Source organism: Camellia sinensis, chromosome 10, assembly GCF_055761805.1.
Source record: "Camellia sinensis isolate YWXY chromosome 10, ASM5576180v1, whole genome shotgun sequence".
Lineage (NCBI taxonomy): Eukaryota > Viridiplantae > Streptophyta > Magnoliopsida > Ericales > Theaceae > Camellia > Camellia sinensis.
The window spans coordinates 60,970,293-60,992,920 of NC_138970.1; the positions used below are offsets into that span (position 1 = coordinate 60,970,293).

Below are 22,628 nucleotides of genomic sequence, written 5' to 3' on the forward strand. Positions count from 1 at the left end.
ACAATTTTATGATAGAACTTTGAAATCCTCACAAACCTTCTCATTAAAAACTCTCTTTTTCTTAACACAGATATAGATATATATGACATTGTTTGGTTTAATTTTGCGAATATGTTTTCTTGAAATAATTTTATAAAATTTAAAATTTAAAAACATACATAAATTTCATATGATATTTTATTTTTTAAGATATAAATAATTTTTAAAATTTTATCAAATTAACTTATAATTTCTTTTATAAAAAAAATCTCAGAAAACCAATTCTAAAAATAAAACAAAAACCGAAAGAAGCAAGTATTTATTTGCTACACAGTTCAGTATCTACTGCTCTCTCCCTCTCCTCGCATGCGCACAGAGCTGAGCTTGAAGAAGATGTCAAGCAGAAGAGGAAGAATTTATATTTCTTCCATTATTGGACCAAGAATAGCTTACTGCAATAAGTGGCTATTAAAAGGTACTTCGAAATCTCCATCTCCATCTCCATCTCCACTTGTTAAAGTTAATCAACCCTCTTGTTTCTTACTTGTTCTGTTTCGTTCTTTCTCTAACACCACCAAAAACCCTACTTCTCCTCCTCAAGGACGCGAACCTAAACCTAAAGCCTTACCCAAACAATCATGCAATTTGGGTCCCAATCATCTTCGTTCTGCTTTAATTTCCTTCAATCGCATGCTCCGAATGCGACCTTTGCCTCCAATTTCTCAACTCAACAAAGCTTTAGGCTCTATTTTGAAAATGGGTCATTACGCCACTGCTCTTTCTCTTATTCATAACAAGTTGCAACAGCTCCAAGGCATTCAGGTCGATTTCTACACTTTCAACATTGCTATTAACTGTTACTGTCACCTTAATCGAGTCGATTTTGGATTGTCTCTTTTGGGTACCCTCTTCAAACGCGGCTATACACCCAATGTAGTTACCTTCACAACTCTGATTAACGGACTTATTTTGCAAGATAAAACTCCTCAAGCTGTGGAGTTGTTTAAGAAATTAATGAGAAGTAGAGAAATTGAACCCAACGTGGTTATGTATGGAACCATTGTCAATGGGCTCTGCAGAACGGGGAGCACTATAAGGGCTGTTAGTTTGCTTAGGATAATGGAAGAGGGAAGTTGTAAACCTAACACCGTAGTGTATACCACCATCATTGACAGTCTTTGCAAGGATAGAATGGTGGATGATGCTCTCAAACTCTTTTCTACAATGGATGAAAAGGGTATTTTCCCAAATGTTGTCACTTATACTTCTTTGATTCATGGCCTATGTAATTTTGGCCGTTGGAAGGAGGCTACTGGAATGTTCAGAGAAATGTTGGATAGTGGTATTGCTCCGGATGTTCATACGTATAGTGTGTTGCTGGACACATGTACCAAGGAAGGGAAGATGAAAGAGGCAGAGGGGGTACTTGAAGTCATGATACAAAGAGGTGTGGATCCTGATGTAGTCACATACAATACTCTAATGGATGGATTTTGTTTGCAAGGCCAAATGGATGAAGCAATCAGAGTGTTGAATACCATGGTGGAGAGGGGCCTTCACCCTGATGTTTTTAGCTATAACATTCTAATCAATGGATATTGCAAGAAAATTAAAATAAATGAGGCCATGCATCTCTTTCGAGAATTGCCTCGAAGGGGTTTGAAGCCCGACAATGCAACTTTCAGTGCTATGTTACAGGGTTTGTTTCAAACTGGTAGATGTGGAGCTGCTCAAAAACTTTTTAATGATATGCAAGCTGCAGGCATAATTCCAAATTCTCAAACTTATGGTATCTTATTGGATGGGTTGTGCAAAAATGGGCATATTTCTGAAGCATTGTCATTATTCCACATGATGGAAAGCAACAGTTTACATCTTAATGTTGTTATGTACAATATTCTCATTGATGCATTCTGCAAGGATAAAAAGCTTGATACTGCATGGGCCCTTTTCAGTAATCTTTCTTCCAAGGGATTACAACCTGATGTTAAGACATACACTACGATGATACAAGGTTTTTGTGAAGAAGGCCTACTACATGAAGCTAAAGAGTTGTTTGTTAAAATGGAACTTAATGGTTGTTTGCCCAGTGATGTCACTTACAACACTATTATCCGAGGATTTATTGGACAACACAAGTGCTATGAGGCATTAATACTGGTTGAGGAAATGGTTAAAAGGGGTTTTTCAGCAGATGCATCCAATTCTTCCTTGATCATAGATATACTCTCAACTAAAGGACAAGATCCCGCTCTCCGAGTAGTGATAAAGAAGTTCATGCCCAAGGATAGTCGCGGAATGCAAGAGATTGAGTAAAGTGCTTAAGCTGCGAAGGTAAAGCTACACACATATTATAATATATATTATTAGGTGAGGCTCCCTTTTTTTCTTTTGTTATATATTGACATGGGCTTATACTTCTCCATCAACTATTTTGGACTTGTTGCTACATGACTTTGCGACATTATTTTCACATGTTGTACATTCTTGCAGACTATTTGTTACCTCTCTCTCTGCAGTATTTTAATTCACATGTGACAAATTCAAGTAGATTCTTTTTTAGTCCCCTGAATTATTCTTAGGGATTTAGGACAAATGACAGCCAGTGGTACTTTTGGAGATTTCTTTCTTAGGGATGTGGTCATCAACTAGTTCTCTAAAGGAGAATTTATGGTATTAGTAGTGTAGATGATTAAATATCTTTGCATGTGGTGTTGGAAGAGGCATAACTGTTGTAGTACGCTAAATTAGTTACAAATGACAATAGTGGTTGGTCTTTGTGCTCTATGAGATTTATACAAAGCTTAAGAGGCTTTACATCATAGATAAGATTGTCATTGTTAAATGGAAGAAAATAAAAATAAAAATAAAAAGATCAATGAATAAACCATTCAGAAGTTGATACTCTTCCTAGTAATGGGTGAGGCAATTCTTGCCTTGTTCAAATGCCTATTGTTGATTTATAATTTCCATTTATGTGTCTTGTGCATAATGGGTCATAATTCTTTCATCAAAATTTTTGATTCCCCTCTTTTGAAGGTTCATACTGCCGCTGCTGCGCTAAGCAACCCCACTCACATACTTCGATGCTGACATAATTCAATGGCAACAGAAAATTGTTGTTGAATTGACAACTGTTCCTTTTCTTGTAAGCTATTTCAAATACAATATTATTTTTATATTATTTTATTGGTATTTATTAGCGCACTATATATTCTTGTGTTGATTGTGATGACTATCAGAAGTTCATTCATGTTTTTGCTCCAATTGAAGGTCATGTACTGGTAATTGACTTGATTAAATAGAGTATCAGCATGCTCTACAAAGCTAAAGCAAACGGGCCCTTAAGGATCAGGTTTGGACTCGTCGATCTAGTTTTAATTTGCACCCTCATTCTGATAATGGTGCAGGGACTTTGTCAAAGGACCCGGGTGCTGATTATGGAGATTATTCAAATCCTTGATGGTGTTTTAAAGGCTGTATCATCTTGAACTAGGAAGGATTCCTTGTGGAATCAAGGAATTTGTGAAGTACCTGCAACTGCAGGAGCTTGATCTCTGCTGTTTGTTTCCTCATACTAGGCAAGTGTCTAAGCTTAATTTTGTTGAAATATAGTACACAAAATATTCTAGAATAGGACCCTTTTTATGGCCATTGTTTAGGCCTTGATTTTATTTCCTTTTCTATGTTATTTCCTATCTTGTATAGTTTCCTAGATATATTAGGTATTGATTTCTTAGATACATTTGTATTGTCATAGTTAGGTTTCATACTCTTTCTCATAATTAGGTTTCTAGTAAGATACTCTTTCTCAGCCTATATATGCAGGCCTTCTATTGTATAGGATCAATTTTACTAAATACAATTCATATTATTTCCTCTCTCTACTATTCTAACATGGCATCAGAGCCTAAAAAACTCTAGCCACCCTCTTTTTTTCCCAACCCTTATCCACCAGCCGACAGCCTCTCTCTTCCTCTCCTAGCCAGTTGAAACTCCTTCCCAGCCCCTGCCCACCAGCCGAAACTCCTTCCCAGCCCCTACCCACCAGCTGACAGCCCCTTTTCCTTAACCCTTGACCCTCGGTAGTCCCTAGAAACCCCTGCCGAGGGCTATGTGAGTGCCGACCAGTCTCTTATGTGAGTGAGACTGGTTCGGTTCTATCCATAGGGATTGCTATACCCTTTTTTCCTTGTTTGGGTGTTCCAAATTAATGTGTTCAGCATTTTTTTCCTCCTGTTTGTGGAGTGGCTATTGGCTTTATTTGGTAGCATTTAATTGGATAGGACGTTGAGTTTTTTTCCGGCCTCTTGCTTTCGTTTTTTTTTTTTTTATTGTGTTGTGACTTTGTGTCTTTCAAACCTATCACTATGACTAATGAGACTCCTCTTGATGCTCCTTCTGCTGAGACCACTAAGCCTATTCCCATGAGTTCTGATTTTTCTCTTTCTTACCACACACCTATTCATCGCATTACGAGTGTGGTGCTGAATGGGAAAAATTTTGTCGCTTGGAGCCGTTCCATTAAACTCTATTTAAGGGGCAAGGAAAAATCTCATTGGCTCTTACCTTCTACTACCCAGCCTGATGAGACTAACCCTAAACGGACCCAGTAGGATATTGATAATTGCACTATTTTGGGTTGGATGTTTAATTCTATGGAGGATCGTATCTATAACATGTTTCTTTATTGCAACACAGTCTCTAGCCTCTGGCGTGCCTTGTCTTAGATGTATGCCCATGCTCATAATGATGCTCGCATCTTTGAGCTTTATGAGGATATTGCTCGTGCCTCTCAGTCTGCCTTGGGCCTTTTCTGTGTCCGAGTTCTTTGGATACCTTCAAGCTCGTTGGAAAGAATTGGCTCAATATGAACCCTTGACTGATTTACTAGCCGATGTTGCTTCTTTTGTGACCAAACATCTTGCTCGCCAGCACACTTACCAGTTTTTGATGGGTTTAAACTCTGAGTTTGAATCTCTTCGAACTCAGATTTTAAACACCTCTCCTATGCTGTCCCACCACTCCTATGCCGTCCCTCTATGGGCATTCATTACTATTGATAATGATGAGCGTCACCGGTGTTTGGTTCAACTGAGTTCTTCTTCAGTCTCTCTAGTTTTATCTGATTAGATGGCCCTTGCTGCCAAATCTGGCTCTTGGGGTTCTTCGGGCTCCATTACTTGCCATCATTGTGGCGTTTCAAACTTCATCCTGAGTTGAGGCAACGTTCTACTCGTCCTCGTGGTCCTGGTACTTCTTGCAGAGCTGCTTTAGTGGAAGCTGCTCCTGCTCTTGCGCCTTCAGCTATCCCTAACTTGCAGGAGTTACAGACTCAGATTGGTCAGTTTCAGGCTCAGCTTGGATCCCTTGCTAGTTTTCATGGCCCATCACCTTCCACTGTTGCCACCCTTGCTACAGGTACATCTACTGCTTTTCATGTTCGGTCTGCTAGTCCCTCATGGGTTCTAGATTCTGGGGCTAATGATCATATGACGGGTAAGTTTTTCTTTCTTTCTTCTCCAGTCCCTACTACCAAAGCCCAATTTGTTTGCCTCGTTGTTGGTTCTTCAACTTTTGTTCATCATAAGGGTATTGTGTCTTTATCTTCTACCATTACTTTTATCATCTGTTTTACATGTCCCCAACTTCTTGTCTTTTATAGGACCTGAGTTCGAATAGGATTTTTGGCAAGGGCTATGAGCGTGATGGGCTTTACTACTTTAGGGACCCACCGGACGAGCCTTCTACTTCTTTTTTAGCTAATTTTCAGACCTTTGTTTTGTCTGCTTCTTTGTCTTGTGTTTTTAATATTCAAACTTTAAAACTTTGGCATGCTCGTATAGGTCATGTTAATTTTCAGCATTTATGTCAACTTTTTCCCCCTTTTAATAAAGCTTGCAAAGATTTTAAATTTCATTGCGTGGTTTGTGAGTTGTCTAAATATACTCGTACTAGCTATATCCCTCACATGACTTGTGCTCTTGCTGCCTTTGACCTTATACATTCTGATGTGTGGGGGCCTTCCCCGGTTACTGCCTTTTCTGGTTATAGATATTATGTAATCTTTATTGATGATTACACTCGGTGCACTTGGGTCTATCTTCTTCGTCGTAAGTCCGAAGTGTTCTCAATTTTTGTTCAGTTTTTACAAATGATTAAAACTCAATTTCGGACAATTGTTAGGAATATCCGTTCTGATAATGGTGGGGAATTGATTTCTAATGAATTTCGTTTCCATCTTAATCAAACTGGTATTCTTTAACAACTTACTTGTTTTCAAACCCCTGAACAAAATGGTGTTGCTGAACGCAAAAACCGTTACATTATGTCTGTTGTCCGCTGTCTCCTTCGGGGAATGCATGTTCCCAAATCTTATTGGCATATGGTTGTCCTCACTGTTGTTTACCTCATTAATAGGACACCCAGTCGTGTGTTGCATGGTCTTACTCTGTTCCATATTCTTTTGCCCATTGCAACTCTGTTTCTTATAATACCTCGTGTCTTTGGGTGTACCTATTTTGTTCAAAATCAGAGTCCCACTCGCACTAAATTAGATGACACGTCCATTCGGTGTATTTTCTTAGGGTACTCTTCCATGTCCACGGGGTATAGATGCTATGATCCTGTGTCTCATCATTTTTATTATACTTTGGATATTACTTTTTGTGAAGATGTTCCATACTTTGGTACTAACCCTCATTTGCAGGCTCATACACCCGTTTCTTCTAGTGTTCGTTCGGTGCTAATTTTGGATGAGGTTGAGGTTGAGATTAAGGTTGTTCCCCTTCATTCTCCTCAACCTTTCCCTCCTTCCCCTCCCCTACTGCAGATATACTCTCATCGCTTACACTCTTAGCTGCTCCCTGCCGCCTCTCCGATCTCTAGGTCAGGTAACTCTTCTCCATCTTCTCCACTGCCTTGTCGTAACCCACCTCGAGCTCGACACCCTCCAACTCGTTTGAGTTATTTGAGTAGTACTAATCATCCCATTTCCCAGTATCTTTCCTATGACAGGGTTTTCGACTCTTATCGCTCTTTCCTTGGCAAACTTGACTAGGTGTCTATTCCTCGTTTTGTGTCAAAGGCCCTTCAAAATCCAAAATGGGTAGTGGCTATGCAGACTGAGATGGCAACCTTAGAACAGAATCATACTCGGGATCTTGTACCTTTACCTCTTGGGGAAAGCACCGTTGCTTGCAAGTGGATATTCACTATCAAGTATCTTGCAGATGGCTCAGTTGACCGTTACAAGATTCGCTTGGTGGCCAAAGGTTTCACACGGATTCCTGGCAAGGATTTTGCCACCACCTTTGCCGCTGTTGCCAAGCTTACTTCTATGCGTCTCCTCATCTCTTTTGCAGCATCACATTCTTGGCCTCTTCATTAGCTTGACGTCAAGAACGCGTTCCTTCATGGGGATCTACTTGAGACGATTTATATGGATCCTCCACCCGGTTTTTGGGCTGAGGGGGAGTATTTGGGGAAAGTGTGTCGGTTACGCGAATCACTACATGGATTGAAATAGTCTCCACGAGCATGGTTTGGTCACTTCAATTCTGTTATCATCGCCATGGGTTTTGTTCAGTGCCATTCAGATCATACTTGTTTCATCAAGCGTAATTCTACGGGACAGTGTATCATCTTGTTGGTTTATGTAGATGACATTATTCTCATAGGTGATGACTCTACCGACATTGGTCAAGTAAAGGAGAACTTGGGTCAGACTTTTGATATCAAGGACCTAGGAAGTCTCAAGTATTTTTTGGGGATTGAGGTTGCACACTCGAAATTTCTCTGTCTCAAAGAAAGTATACTCTTGACTTGCTTAAGGATGCTGGTATTTTAGGATGTAAACCTGTTTCTACTCCTACGGATCCTAATGTCAAGCTCACATCAGAGTCTGGTGAGTTGTTGGATGACCCTGGCACGTATCAACATCTTGTAGGGCGTCTCATTTATTTGACCAACACTAGACCTGACTTGATATTTGCGGTTAGTGTTGCGAGTCAATTTATGCATGCACCTCGTACAGAGCATCTTTGCACAGTTCGTCATATTTTGAGGTATTTGAAGACTTCTTCTAGTTTGGGACTGTTTTTCACAGCTGGTCTTCAATCTAGACTCTCTTGTTTCACTGATGCTGATTATGCAAGATCTAGAATTGATCGACATTCCACATCTGGCTTTTGTAGTTTCTATAGTGATCATCTTATATTATGGAAAAGTAAGAAGCAAGCAGTTGTGTCTAGGTCTTCTGCAGTATTGAGCTATGGCACAAGGAACATGTGAGCTTCTTTGGCTTCGCTCTATTTTGACAGAGTTAGGTTTTACTGAGACTGCTCCTTCCTCTTTATTTTGTGATAACAAGTCTGCCATTATGTTATCCTCTGATTCTGTGTTTCACGAGCGTACCAAGCATATTGAGATTGACATACATTTCATTAGAGAAAAGGTTCGGACTGGTATTGTGAGTTCATCCTTTGTCTCTTCTTCACAGCAGTTAGCAGACATGTTTACCAAGTCCGTGGGATCATCTTTGCTTCAGTTATTCATTGCCAAGCTGCGTTTATCAAATATCTTCACGCCAGCTTGAGCGGGAGTGTTGAAATATAGTACACAGAATATTCTAGAATAGGACCCTTTTTATGGCCATTGTTTAGGCCTTGATTTTATTTTCTTTTCTATGTTATTTCCTATCTTGTACAGTTTTCTAGATATATTAGGTATTGATTTCCTAGATATATTTGTATTGCCATAGTTAGGTTTCTAGTAAGATACTCTTTCTCAGCCTATTTATACAGGTCTTCTATTGTATAAGATTAATTTCATGGAATACAATACATATTATTTCATCTCTCTACTATTCTAACAAAATCCTCATCATTACATCCCAAGGGTGGCAGCCTTTTTCAGCACCACAAGCATCAAATTATTCTTATTTTTATTCAGGTAAATTACACATACATTGACCTCTCTTGAGGTTTCTGACACTTTCAAATTCAGCCTTTGTGATTTTTGAAATGACTTACCACACTGTTGTGTTAACGGAAAACATTTTTTTAGAACTATTTTGCTTCTAGTCATAATAACCAAACCAAACAAAACCAAGCTTTAAGTCCCATCAAATGGGGTTGGCTACATGAATCCTTCTTCTCCATGTCTCTATTTACAATGCTAGCCAACGTTAATCTAGGCCTACCCAGTCCCCTAACACTTCCATCTACCATCACTGCATCGCACCTCTTCACTACTGCATCTGTTGGTCTCCTTTGAATATGAACAAACTATCTCAATCGATTCTCTCTCAACTTATTTTCTATCGGTGCTACTCCTACCCATTCCTGAATACACTCATTCCTAATTCCGTCTTATCTAGTCTTACCACACATCCACCTTAGCATCCTCATCTCAGCCACACTCATCTTATCTACATATTGTTTCTTGGTTGCCCAACACTCCGTCCCATATAATGTCGCTGGTCTAATAGCCGTTCTATAGAACTTACCTTTTAATCTAGTGGGTATTCGTTTATCGCATAGTACCCTAGACGCACTTCTCCACTTACACTATCCCGCCTTAATCCTATGGGCCACATCCGCATCAATCTAGGCCTCCCCCGCTGCTTGTAGTCATAATATTATATAAAATTCATTTTTAATTTATCAGCCGAAGCCATCCATCACACTCGGAAAAGCTTTGTTTCATCTATTTGTTTGAATTCCTAAATCTATATGTATGTGTACATAGATATATATATTTGAAACTATAATATGAGTCTTGTTTTATTATTGTTTAATGGATATCTTGTAAATTCATTCGTCACTAAATTTTCCACTTTCAGCGATAGTTTGAAAATTTTGTCATAGAAAAGCGTCACTAATTGCAAGTTTTAGCGACAATTTATAAAATCGTGACAAAAAAAAAAAAAAAAAAATCACTAGTTGCCAATTTTTAGTGACATGTGTAAAAAATCGTCACAAAAAATTATTTTTAGCGGCGATTTTATTAGAACTTATTTTCAATAGGACTTGATGGGAATTAAGTCAAACTATTAAGATCTATTGGTAGTTTACCTTTTTTTTTTTTAATTTATTCCGTACAACTTGTTCAAACATATTGTTAGTTATTAATTAACAAGTATACGTGTCACACGATGATTTCTTATGGGAATAAATTGGCAAAGTAGAGCTTTCTTTCAGCAGACGATTAATTGAGTGGCTTGAGATCATTCACCAATCACCATTTCACACAAAACCCAAGCTGCCCTTGCAAGTTTCAGTCCTCGGCTCTCTCTCTCTCTCTCTCTCTATATATATATATATATATATATCTTTCTCTCTATAGAAAATCTATGCGATCACCACCATGAATTCGAGCTCTTAAACCCTCAATCCATGGCGAACTCAACACTGACTGACTCCTCAGGCAACAAGGTGAGGAAACCCTACACCATAACCAAGTCTAGAGAGAGCTGGGCCGAAGAAGAACACGACAAGTTCATTGAAGTTCTTCAACTGATGAGTTCTTCTCTATCTGTCTCTCTCTATCTCTCTCTCTTTAATTTTTATCTTCTATTTCAAAATTTTATTATTTGTTTATGTTTGTAATCTTGCTTATACTTATATATGTGACTTAATTTTGTTAGAATATTCTTATATATTTGTAATCATCTCATATATTTGTAATTATCTGTTCCTGATTTCATGCCTTAGGGCTCTCCTTGTAAGTTAGGTTAATTAATATAAAAGTGAATGAATTGATATTCATTCACTAAGGTTTGATTTTACCTCAAGAAACAAATTTATCTCAAATGTGATTGTTATTTGAGAAATTTTAGTAATCAATTTTTATTTTTTTTATCAGCAATTTTAGTAGTCGATTTGAGGTCATTTTCTGCTGGCTTGTTACTTCTTTTCAATAACGTATTATTTTCATATTTCAAAATTTATGTGGCTGATATCTGTCTGTCTATGTATATACTAGCGGTGGTGTAAATGCGATGCATTTGTAATTTTTGATCTAATTTTTTTGGTGATATAATGATGGAGATAAAAATGGGCAGAAAGGAAAACAAAAATTTGTGGGGAAAATAAATTTCCCTGTATAGTTTGCAGGAAATTAGCCTAACCAACAAGCTATTTGAGCTATACAGAAATTTTAGTTTCTATTACTTTCTAGAACTCTCTATCTAAACAAACGCAGATTTTTTATTATTTATTTTTTTCATTTTCCTGTATTATCTATCTAACCAAACTGAGCCGTAGATAGTTGTAGAAGGACACAGTTTGGAAATGGGTAGGGCATTCTTCGAAAGGGAAAAACGTGGCAATTCACACCAACTTAGGTGCATGCTTTATATAGTAGAATAGAATAGACAAAATAGAATAGAATAGAATAGAATAGATAATAGAAGTTGTGGTGCATAATTTATTGGATGAAAACTAAAATTTCAAATTCGAATCACTAAATACATAAAATTAACTAGACATCTCATTTTCTTTAATTTTTAAGATTATTGATAGACAAAAGAACAAAGGAATTAAGTTTTATACCTTTTTTCTGAGGCAACTCAAGCTTGTTTGAGGTCTTTTGAGAAAAATCTAAATGGTCCTTCATAATTTTTGTACATTGTAATTTTTATTTAAAATTTACTTTTCTCACTTCTTGAGATGCAAAATTACACTAAGTCTTTATGTTCAAGTTTTCTAACATAGCATTTTCAGATTTATATTATGCTTGATACAATATTTTTTTCTTGTGACCTAATCAATCTTAGGTGTAATTTTACAGTTTTAATTTTAAAAAACTTCTTTTTTAAAAGTGAATGTTATAATTGTCAATAATATTATGTTAGTAATGCCTGCATTTGGGAAATGATTTAAACTTTTTATATGATTCAATACATCAATTAAAGGTATATTCTTTTATTTGCAAAACTTATTTTAAACCTTTAATTTTTAAAATAAATGTAAACCATCAATATTGGAAAGAATAGTGCTAGAGTAACCACATTTGGGTATCATCTATTGTGACACCTCACATGACACTAATTAAACATTTGTTTCATTTAGAAAGCGCACCATTACTAATATTTTGTAGAGTTCATCGCATGATATGGTCAATGTGTGAGGTGTCATTACTATAACATTACTATATCAGAAAGAGTAATGTTTAGGATGACATTCAAGGTTAAGACAATATTTCTTCAAATTATCATCATTTAGTGATTTACCTTTTGAAGTCATATAGAAAACCAAAAAAATCTGTATATTTGCAATTGCGAAAACTACTCCAATTTGATTTACTTTTGAGTTTATCAATTTGATTTCAACTGCTGATTTTGTTTTGATATGTACACTGCATAAAATATATTTTAAAAAAATAGGGCTTTTTTCTGCACAGGGCCTCGGGCAAGCACGCAAGTTGCTTTAGGCTTGAGGTGCTGTAGTGTTTTTTCTTCTCTGATTAGGTGTTGTAAATGCAATACAACACCCAAAAAATATACATATACAAATATATGCTTAACCCCTTAAACAATGCCAATTAATAACTCCTTTTTCTATGCATTCCTCTCTAGAATCCTCACTGAATTTTTTTCAGCTATTGGTCACTAATCACTTATCAGTGAGGCCAATTATCTCAATAGCAAAGATGGACACCCCTCTTGTCTAAGATAGCAATATCAAAGAAAGATTGAAGGGAAGGTGAAGAAATAAATAATAAAAATTCACACAAAATATATTGTACTAATATCTATATTGAATTTGAATGTAATAATGAGAAATCATACACATACATTTTTACATGCATGTGTAGGATAGGTAAAGACATGTAATTGAGGAAGAGAAAAAGAAATGTAGTTGAGGAAGAGAAGATGAAGAAAAGATACTGACCTATTTTAGTCCAAAGACTAAACTCACTGTTGACATGAGGCACATCATTCAACTACTATTTGCCACACGACACACATATTGTCTGTTGGATTCCTTCAAGAAGCTTGCCCCTACAATACTTACACTAGAGGTACCCCTACCCCTATGTAGGAGATCTATGAAGGCACCCATTGAATTTTCACCTCGAAGCAAAGATTATCCATGCTCATACTTTATTGAATAGTTACCATTATGGAAATGCATGGAGAATACCTTACGATGAATTCCTGTGGCCTTGGTTCATGAGAGATGAAGTTGTAATTGAAAGGAGTTTTTTATTTTTATTTTTTTAGACAATGTAATTGGAAGGAGTTATATGAGACATTAGAGCATTATGGATGGGTGTAGGTTTTAGGATGATGTTAATTTTTCCAAAGTAATTAATATGGATTCATTTTTAGCATGACATAGCTTCAAAATGAGGTCTACATCAAATTGGATTGCTGGCTTTATATATTAGTCCAGATATATATGTTTGTTTCCTTATTTAGATTATATGTTTGTTTCCTTATTTAGATTATATGTTTGATTCCTTCCTTGTAATCTTCTTGGGTTAATTAATATATAAGGGGTGTGATGTCATTATCAACCCTAAGTTTTGTTTTCCTCAAACAAGCATAGTATCAGAGCCAACTCACCTCATTCTCCATTAGCCACCATCAGCCAACAACCTTCTCTCATCACCCACCACCAGTTGCTAGCCCTACAGTCTACCCAACACCAGTCAGAGCCTCTTCTCTTTTTTCCGACATACCTTGGCTGATTTCGGGCCACACCTATGTGGTTCTAGGGGTTACGGCTCACTAGCATTGCTTGGGTTAGACTCACGACTCACCCATTCATCTTGGGTCAGCCTCGCCACTCATCCATCTCTCTTCTATCAGTGCTGACAGCCCCATAAAAGTGTCAACAGACTCCTGAAAGTGTCGACAGACTCATACCCCATGGTTTGAGTGACCTGTTGTGCCCGACAGACTTCATTCTCTTTCCCTTAAGTTGTTGTGTCTCTCATCCTCTTGTTTTGATTGGTGGGACTGTTTTCATGCTTTAATAGTTGGTTTTTTTTTTTTTTTTTTTTTTTTTTTTTTTGGGGGGGGGGGGGGGGGTTCAATATATGGCCCTATTACTTGACTTAGCCTGATTATTTTGCTCCCTTAATGCTCTGTGGGTGATATTGTCTGTGTTCTGTTTCCAGTTACTGTTTCTTCCTTTTTTTTTTTTTTTTTTTTTTTCTGCAGTAGTGATTGTTGCAGGTGGTTGTTTAGATAGTAGCATACTAGGATGGCTGAATTTACCAGTGAATCTATCACTAATAGTCAACCATCTAAAGGGAAGCGTCCCATTATGACTACTGTATCCGAAAACCACAACCCTAGCCTTAAAAGCACCACCTCTCTATTTAATGGTCAGAATTACCTTGCATGATCTCAGTGACACTTTTTCTGAAGAGTAGAGGGAAGATGGGATATGTTGATGAGAGGATTCAAGCACCAGATATTACTGATTCTGGTTATGATCAATGGGAGATTACCAACTCTTTGATCAAGGGATGGCTTATTCATTCCATGATCACTGAGATTGGTGAAGATTACTTGTTCATGGAGATTGCTCAGGATGTTTGGGAGGCAGTAGTTACTACATATTCCCGGAAAGGGAATTTTTTTCAGTCATTTGAGTTGCGCCAATCGATTAAGCGTTCAATTCAAGGGGAGCAGATAGTTCTTAAGTATTACACTTTTCTAACTAATGGTTGGAAACGCCTAGATAACCTCCTGGATTACAAGCCTGTCTGCACAGTTGATTCAGCTAGTTACCGGAAGTTTCTTGGACAAGAGAGGGTCTTCAAGTTCTTAGAAGGCCTCAATGTGGAGTTTGACCCTATTTGGAGTCGTGTCCTTGGCATGGATGTTCTTCCATCTCTTTCAGGAGGCCTTTGCTCCTGTCTAGAATGAAGGGAGTCGTCCCTTTGGTCTGTTACCACCAACTTCTACAGACCGTTCAGCATTACTTTCTACACCTTCTCAGGATGGGGCTGGTTTGTCACTTCCTTCTTCTCATCCTTCAAGGAAGGATAATTTGTTCTGTGATTACTGTCGCCGGCCGAGGCATACCCGTGAGACATGTTGGAAGCTTCATGGTTGTGATCGGTTTGGTAATAGAGGAGGTTGATCAGGACAGTTGAGAGGACGTGGCCCTCACTCTCGTACTCATCAGTCTAGTGTAGTTGACTCACATGACTCTGCTCTGGGTGCTCCAAGTGTTCTGTCTTCTGATGCTATGTCCAGCATGTCTACTTCTGAACTTGAGGATGTCTTGCATCATTTGTTGGACCGCCGGTCTTCCACTACTCCTATAGGTGCACCTTTCTCTTCGTTTGCCTACTCATGTAACTTAGCCTTTTCTCCTAGTGCTTTTCTGTTCCATAAGTATTTATCATGAATTATTGATTCTGGTACCTCAGATTATATGTTTGGGTCGTCTGATCTTTTCTCAGACTATAAGTCTACTTCTGGTCAAGACAAAGTTAGGATTGCAGATGGTACTATTTCTTCTGTTTTTGGGGAAAAGGTTTAATTCGTGCCACTCTTTCTATACCTGTGTCATCTGTTTTACATGTTCCAAATTTCTCTATTAATCTTTTATCATTGAGTTGTCTTACTCGGGATTTAAACTGTAATATTACCTTTTTCCTGGATCATTGTTTGTTTCAGGACCTTATCATGAGGAGGACGATTGGCAGTGGTAGAATGGAACATGGTCTCTATATTCTGGATCAAACAGACAAGCTAGCTCATCATTCCGTCCAATTTCCAACCACCAAGGAGGACTTGTGGCTGTGGCATTGGCGTATTACTTAGGCATTTATTTCTGACTTTCATTGTGAGTCCTGTCAACTTGGCAAACATCACAGAGCTTCTTTTGCTCCTAGTCTTGATAAAAGTGTGGTACCTTTTTCCTTGATACATTTGGATGTTTGGGGTCCATCTCGTGTTGTGTCTTTGAAAGGTCATAGATGGTTTGTCACCTTTATTGATGACTTTTCTCTTACTTGGGTGTATCTCTTGAAAGAAAAGAGTGAGGTCTTTTCGGTGTTCCAAAATTTTCATTAAATGATTGGTACTCAATTTGGTGCAATTGTTAAAATATTGCATTCTGATAACGGAGGTGAATACATTGTTTCTGGGTTAGCAAGCTATTTTTCCACACATGGCATTATCCATCAAACCTCTTGCATTGATACCCCTTAGCAAAATAGGGTTGCCAAGCGCAAGAATCGTCGCCTTCTTAATATGGCTCACTGTATGTGTTTCTTTATGGGTGTGCCTTGGTCCTACTAGGGCGAGGCTGTTCTCACTGCTGCATATCTTATTAATCGTCTTCCTACCCAAGTGTTGTAGAAACAAGCTCCTCTCCAGGTCCTCTTTGGTTCCAAGTCTAAGTTTTCCATTTCTCCTAAAATCTTTGGCTGTGTTTGTTTTGTCCATAATCATTCCCTACTCGGGGTAAGTTGGATCCTCGCTCTCTCAAGTGTGTCTTGGGGTACTCGCCAACTCAAAAAAGGTACAAGTATTATCACCCTCCATCTAGTAAGTGGTTTGTCTCCATAGATGTCACTTTCTTCGAGTCCCAGTCCTACTTCTTCTCTTGTCTGGTGTCACAGTCATCTCTTCAGGGGGGCCTTGGTATGAAGGGAGGTATGAAGGGATTCCTATTGTTCCAGTTCCTATTGCTCCTGGACCATTACAAGGTGTGGAGATTGTCTAGGAGCAACCAAATGGTACTACCAATCCAGAATTTGATGTCATCAAGGACAAGGAAGGGCAAGTCTATGTTAGAGACAAAGAAAGGCAAAAGGTTAATCGGATGCAAGAGATCAGTTCTAATCATCCACTGCTATCTCGCTTCTCCTGATGAGAGTCCAGGTCACCCTCGTGTTCCCTTTGAGTCTACTGATATTACTATTCCTGAGCCTACTGACCTTGATATACCTATTGCCAAACGAAAGGGTGTAAGATCATATACTCATCATCCTATCTCTAACTTTGTGTCCTATTCTCACTTGCCTTCCTCATATAGAGCCTTTGTGTCAAAAATTTCCTCTGTTAGTATACCTAATCATTTTTAGGATGCTCTTGCTATCTCTGAGTGGAAACTTGTCATGGTAGAGGAAATGAAAGCACTTTGTAAGAATGATACTTGGGATTTGACTGAATTACCTAGGGGCAAACGAACTGTGGGATGCAAATGGGTGTATACTGTGAAGCACAAAGCAGAATTGAGCGGTATAAGGCTCAACTTGTGGCAAAGGGTTTTACTTAGACCTATGGGGTGGACCATCAAGAGACATTTGCTCCAGTTGCAAAGATGAATTCAATCAGAGTACTCTCTCTGGCAGCTAATCTGGATCGGCCACTTCATCAGTTTGATGTGAAGAATGCTTTCCTGCGTGGTGACCTAGAAGAGGAGGTGTATATGGACATTCTTCCTGGTTTTGAAACTCTTCAAACTAAGGGTAAGGTGTGTCAACTTCGGAAGTTATTATATAGCCTCAAACAGTCCCCTAGGGCTTCGTTTGAGAGGTTCACTCAGGTGATGCTGAAATATGACTTCAAACAGAGTCAGGCTGATCATACTCTGTTTGTTAAACATTCCTCTCATGGTAAGACTACCGCTTTCATTGTATATGTGGATGACATAGTGCTTACAGGAGACGATGTTAAGGAAATCCCTCTACTAAAGAAGTATTTGGCAAGTAAGTTTGAAATCAAAGACTTGGGGAACCTGAAATACTTTCTGGGGATTGAAGTGGCTAGATCCAAAGATAGAATTTTCATTTGTTAGAGAAAATATGTTCTTGACCTATTGAAGGAAACATGGATGCTTGGAAGCAAAGCCTGTGACACACCACTAGAGCCTAATCAGAAACTTAGTGATGATAGTGAGAGAGTAGCCATGGATAGGGGAGTTATCAGAGATTAGTGGGTAAGCTCATTTACTTATCTCATTCTCGTCCTGATATTGTTACTGCTATTAGTGTGGTTAGCTAGTTTATGCATGCTCCTCGTGAAATACACTTGGATGCAGTTATGAGAATCTTGAAATACTTGAAATCTTCCCGTGGAAAAGGTCTTTATTTTTCTGAACATGATCATCTGAGTTTGGAAGCTTATACAGATGCTGATTGGGCAGGATCAGTAACTGATAGAAGGTCCACTTTAGGGTATTGTACCTTTGTTGGAGGTAATTTGGTTACTTGGAGAAGTAAGAAGCAAAATGTGGTTGCCAGGTCTAGTGCAGAAGCTGAGTTTAGAGTTATGACACAAGGTGTGTGAGCTCTCTTATGGATCAAGTTGTTATTGAGTTATCTAGCAATTGGCCAAACAGACTCCATGCGACTATATTGTGATAATTAGGCTGCCATCAACATAACTCACAATCTGGTTCAACATGATAGAACAAAGCATGTTGAGATTGATCATCACTTCATCAAAGAGAAACTCACTAGCAGCACAATATGTACTCCATTTGCCAAGTCTGGTGGACAACTTGTAGATATCCTCACCAAGGGAGGTGGAGGTAAACCTTTTCATGAAATTCTTGGCAAGCTGGGCATAAGAGATATCTTTGCACCAGCTTGAGAGGGAGTGTTAGAGTATATGTTAGGATTTATTTCCTTACTTAGATTATATGTTTGTTTCTTTATTTAGATTATATGTTTGATTCTTTTCTTGTAATCTTCTTGGGTTAATTAATATATAGGGGGTGTGATATCATTATCAACAAGTTTTGTTTTCATCAAACAAACATGGTGTAGATGATTTTAGTCTTGACCTCTATTATCAGAATCTTACGATTTGCAATTCGATTCACAATTTTTTGTAAAATTGATACAAATTTATGGTTGAATCTATTTTGGATGTGAATCTTTAGTGAATTGCACGATTCACAATCGATTCGATACACTTTTTACGATTCATGCAAATTTTGAAATTATTGTGTTTGACATATTTTCGTCTCTTTTTTTCTCCATCCTTTTAGTGAAAATGACATAATACAACTTCTTATAGCGTTTAATATCAAATAACCAACATATATACACGATTTGTTGTATTTTATTGATCATGGAGTTTTTAATAGGATCCAATCAGATTCAATCAGACCCAACATATTTTTAACATTCTTTTTCTCATTTTTTTCCTTTTAAAAAATCATAATATATCTTCTAAAGATATTTAAGATTAAAGTTACACTATGAATTATCTATTGTTATTTTATTAAATTGAATATTACATGTGTGAGGCCAGTTATACTTTTTAAAATGTTTTAGACTTTAAAATAAAGGATTCTAAATAATTCTTTCTTATTATTTGCTCACTGTTACTTAGAAAGTATATATGCTTATTGTCCAAATATCAACATTGTTGTTAATTATTGTTACTTTGAAAATTGATAGTTTGTCTATTTGGTTATTATCTTTATTAAAAAAGATTGATAAGAAATATCTAAAAAAGAAAAAATGTAAGATGGTGATCTTATATAGGAACCTTTGTTAACTTCTTACCTATTAAATTACGTGATTTATTATTCAAAATAACATTTTTATTGATTTAAGTCTAAATATTTTATATTCATAAGATATATTTAACATCTAAATGTGTAGATATATGTTTTTAAGTAATTTAGAAAAAGTGACTGAATCTTTACGATTTATGATTCGATTCGATTCACGATTTGGTACAAGGCCATTTCGATTCATGATACGAATCCTGATTTGACAACTATGGTCTTGACCATTCTAATTTGGATTGTTTGAACATCAATTATGTGACTATGGTACAGGTTGTTCAGTAAATTTGGATTGGATGAGACATGGATTTGGTTGATTAGTTCTGTTGGGAACCGTTATAATGCAAGGTTCACTTCCAATTTCTCCTTTACTTTGGCCATTGTTATGATTATAATGGGGTGAATTGTTGCTGTTTTTAACTTTGTGGAACTTGAAAGAAACATGACCTATATGTCCTTTGTTTTCTTGGGCTATTAGAACCTTTACTGCATAAATTATGTTTTGAATTCAATTATTTGACATATCGTTTGGGTTATTCAGGTTTGACCGTGACTGGAAAAAAATTGAAGATTTTGTTGGTTCAAAGACGGTGATTCAGGTGCTTATATCATCATGTTGTGAAGTCTATAATGACTTTCTTATTTTTAAATTGAAGATGTCATTATATGAATTTGTTGATTATCCGGTTAATATAAAAATTGTTGGGATCTGATTGAGCAGTAATGAAGCTCCTGACTCTCTTTGAAATGTTCTGGGTTTTTTTTTTTTATCTATTTCTTTTTTCTTTTTTCTTTTAGGTGATTGGTAGACTCAATATATTCCACGTTTAGTTCACATCATCCTTACGTTAATTTGATTTTTTGTTTTTTTCTTCTAATCTTTATCAACTTACATGTTGGCATCCTCTATATTCACAGAACTAAGCTTCATTGACTATCTGTATCTTTACCCTGTATTTCTTATTCCTATGCATGAGCTTAGCCAATATTGACAGCTTTCCATTCAAGCTAGACAGTCAGTGATTGCAGTTTCTATATTATACTTCATCTATTGCCTCATGCCACAATTAGTGCATTTTCTTTGTTTATTTATTTGTGTTTGGTACTTTGCACTTGTTTATCATACAGACCTTATTAATATTATTTATTTATGTCCTTGACAACTTTGAATAGGTTGCACATGTAAGTGCTTTTATGTCGTGCAATAAAACACCTCACATTAGTAATTTAGTTGTTTCTCTTTAGCTATGAAGTTTACTCAGTGAATTTTAGTCAATGCTTGTGTGTTGCCTCTGGTACAGTTTAGGTGTTTCCTTGCCATTCTGGATTATCAATAGCTTATGTAGGTATTAGGCAACCAGTTATGGCCTGCCCCGGCATAGGGTTAGACAATGGTACCTTAGCATGCTGCAAGTTGTGGTAGCTTATTGTTGCATGGGTCTACTGGACAGTCTGGACAATAAAGTAAATAGTTTCCACCATGCTGTGTTGTTCGGTTAAGGGTGGCTTTAGCATTCTAATTTCAGTGTTATAGATAAGACACATTTAAGAGTAAATATTGGAGAAATGGGAAATGGGGAAAGTAATTGTTAATTTATGGAATGCAAGTGAGTGCAAGTGAGACATATGCCTAGTGCAAACTGATTTGTAATTACTTCCCCTAATTCCCATTTATCTGATATTTCCCCCACATTTAAAGTTTTTCTGTCCATCAACTGATTTGTTCTTGAGTGGGAAGTTTTAGTCCAAGAATCAGCATGACCAAATGATCTGAAACTGCTTTAAATCATTCGATTTTCAGAACTTATCAAGTCCCTAAAACTTAATTATCCTTGATGAGGAACTTCATTACTTTCTTTCTTCTACTCTTTTGTGGTTGGATGTTATTGTTCTTCTCCCTGTCTTTTTTTTTTCTGTGTCATTGTTCTGTATTACCACTTTTTCTTTTTGTTGCCGAACTTCTGTTATTAGCTTTTGGATATTTCCAATTCCAACATCCGAAGAATGTTCATTTATGCAATTTATCAGTGCAGGCTCTTTATATATCTTGGCTAAATAATTCCATTTGCAGATCTGAAGTCATGCCCAAAAATACTTTTTGAAGGTCCAAAAAAAATGATACTATAGCACATGTGCCACCACCTCGACCTAAGCGCAAAGCTGCTCATCCTTACCTGCAAAAGGTACCAAAAAATTGTTTGTCCCATGAAGACGATGAATTTCACATGGCAGAGGATTTTATTTGAATTTTGGTCATTCTGACATGCTATTTCTTTTAAAAATTGGCAGTTTTAGCACCATTGCAAGCTTTCATAGCTTATCCTTCTTTGTTGAATTCCCTTGCACCTGGATATTCTCCATGGGCTGACATTTCCATGCTCATACACTCTCCATCAGGTGGAATCATGCTATCCCAGGATGAATATTTTTTATTCATAGATATATGTATATTTTTTATTTGAGAGAACTTTCTTATACTTGTTATGGCATACAATGTTACTGCTTCAGCTGATATTGGATCGAAGGGGGTAGCAAGGATTAGTAACAGCGGCATTGATGGCATCGGAAGCTTGAGTAGAACAATATCAAGTTCTGAATTATCAAAGCAAGGGAAACCAGGTTCATTGTTTCATGGTAATCTTCTCAACTGTATTGATGATTGGTTTAAATTAGTCTATCATGGTGAAGTTTAGACTTGCAGCTCTATACTAAAGTGGCACAACTTGCTCTGTTCACAATGTTTTTCTATTTATATTATGCGCTTTAGATACTTGTTATCTAATTTGTATGTTAGTGCTCTCCTATCTTACTTGCCCTATTTGTGTTGTTGTACTTGTAGTGCAACATGTTAGGGAACTTTTTTTTTTCAGTTCCTAAGATTTGGCAATACTGGAAAATGTTACTCTGAAAGAATTTTCCATGGTGATAACATACTACTTTTGGATTGTTTCTCTTTTGGTTGTTGGGGTTGTTTGATCTTTGAGTTTTTACCAGTATGAGTCCACTTAATTGCCGAACGAAATTTTCAATAATGATGGTTGATAGAAACTATAAAAGTTGTGAAGCAATTATATTGCTCATTTATATATCAATTATGAATTTATCCTTCTTCCTCACCCTACTATGCTACATGGACTTGCGTGCAGG

General features: G+C 37.0%; 1 protein-coding gene across 4 annotated transcripts; it reads left to right on the forward strand.

The window, feature by feature from the left end:
- The first annotated feature begins 293 nt into the window (after positions 1-293).
- Positions 294-21,807, forward strand: LOC114313139 (uncharacterized). 4 transcript variants are annotated; one of them, XM_082891491.1, is made up of 7 exons: positions 294-2,349; positions 3,019-3,127; positions 3,253-3,560; positions 19,755-19,829; positions 20,023-20,080; positions 21,553-21,664; positions 21,771-21,807. In XM_082891491.1, the coding sequence occupies exon 1, from the start codon at positions 346-348 to the stop codon at positions 2,293-2,295; it is 1,950 nt and encodes a 649-aa protein (XP_082747617.1). In that variant the 5' UTR covers positions 294-345; the 3' UTR covers positions 2,296-2,349; positions 3,019-3,127; positions 3,253-3,560; positions 19,755-19,829; positions 20,023-20,080; positions 21,553-21,664; positions 21,771-21,807. The 4 variants fall into 4 exon arrangements, with proteins under 4 accessions (XP_082747617.1, XP_082747619.1, XP_082747616.1 ...); XM_082891493.1 differs by having other exon boundaries at positions 296-2,313; positions 21,515-21,664; XM_082891490.1 differs by having other exon boundaries at positions 296-2,313.
- Positions 21,808-22,628: the final 821 nt, after the last annotated feature.

What these genes read in the sequence shown, in the direction of transcription:
- LOC114313139 (XM_082891491.1), top strand. Translation starts at nt 346, where the DNA reads ATGCGCACAGAGCTGAGCTTGAAGAAGATGTCAAGCAGAAGAGGAAGA.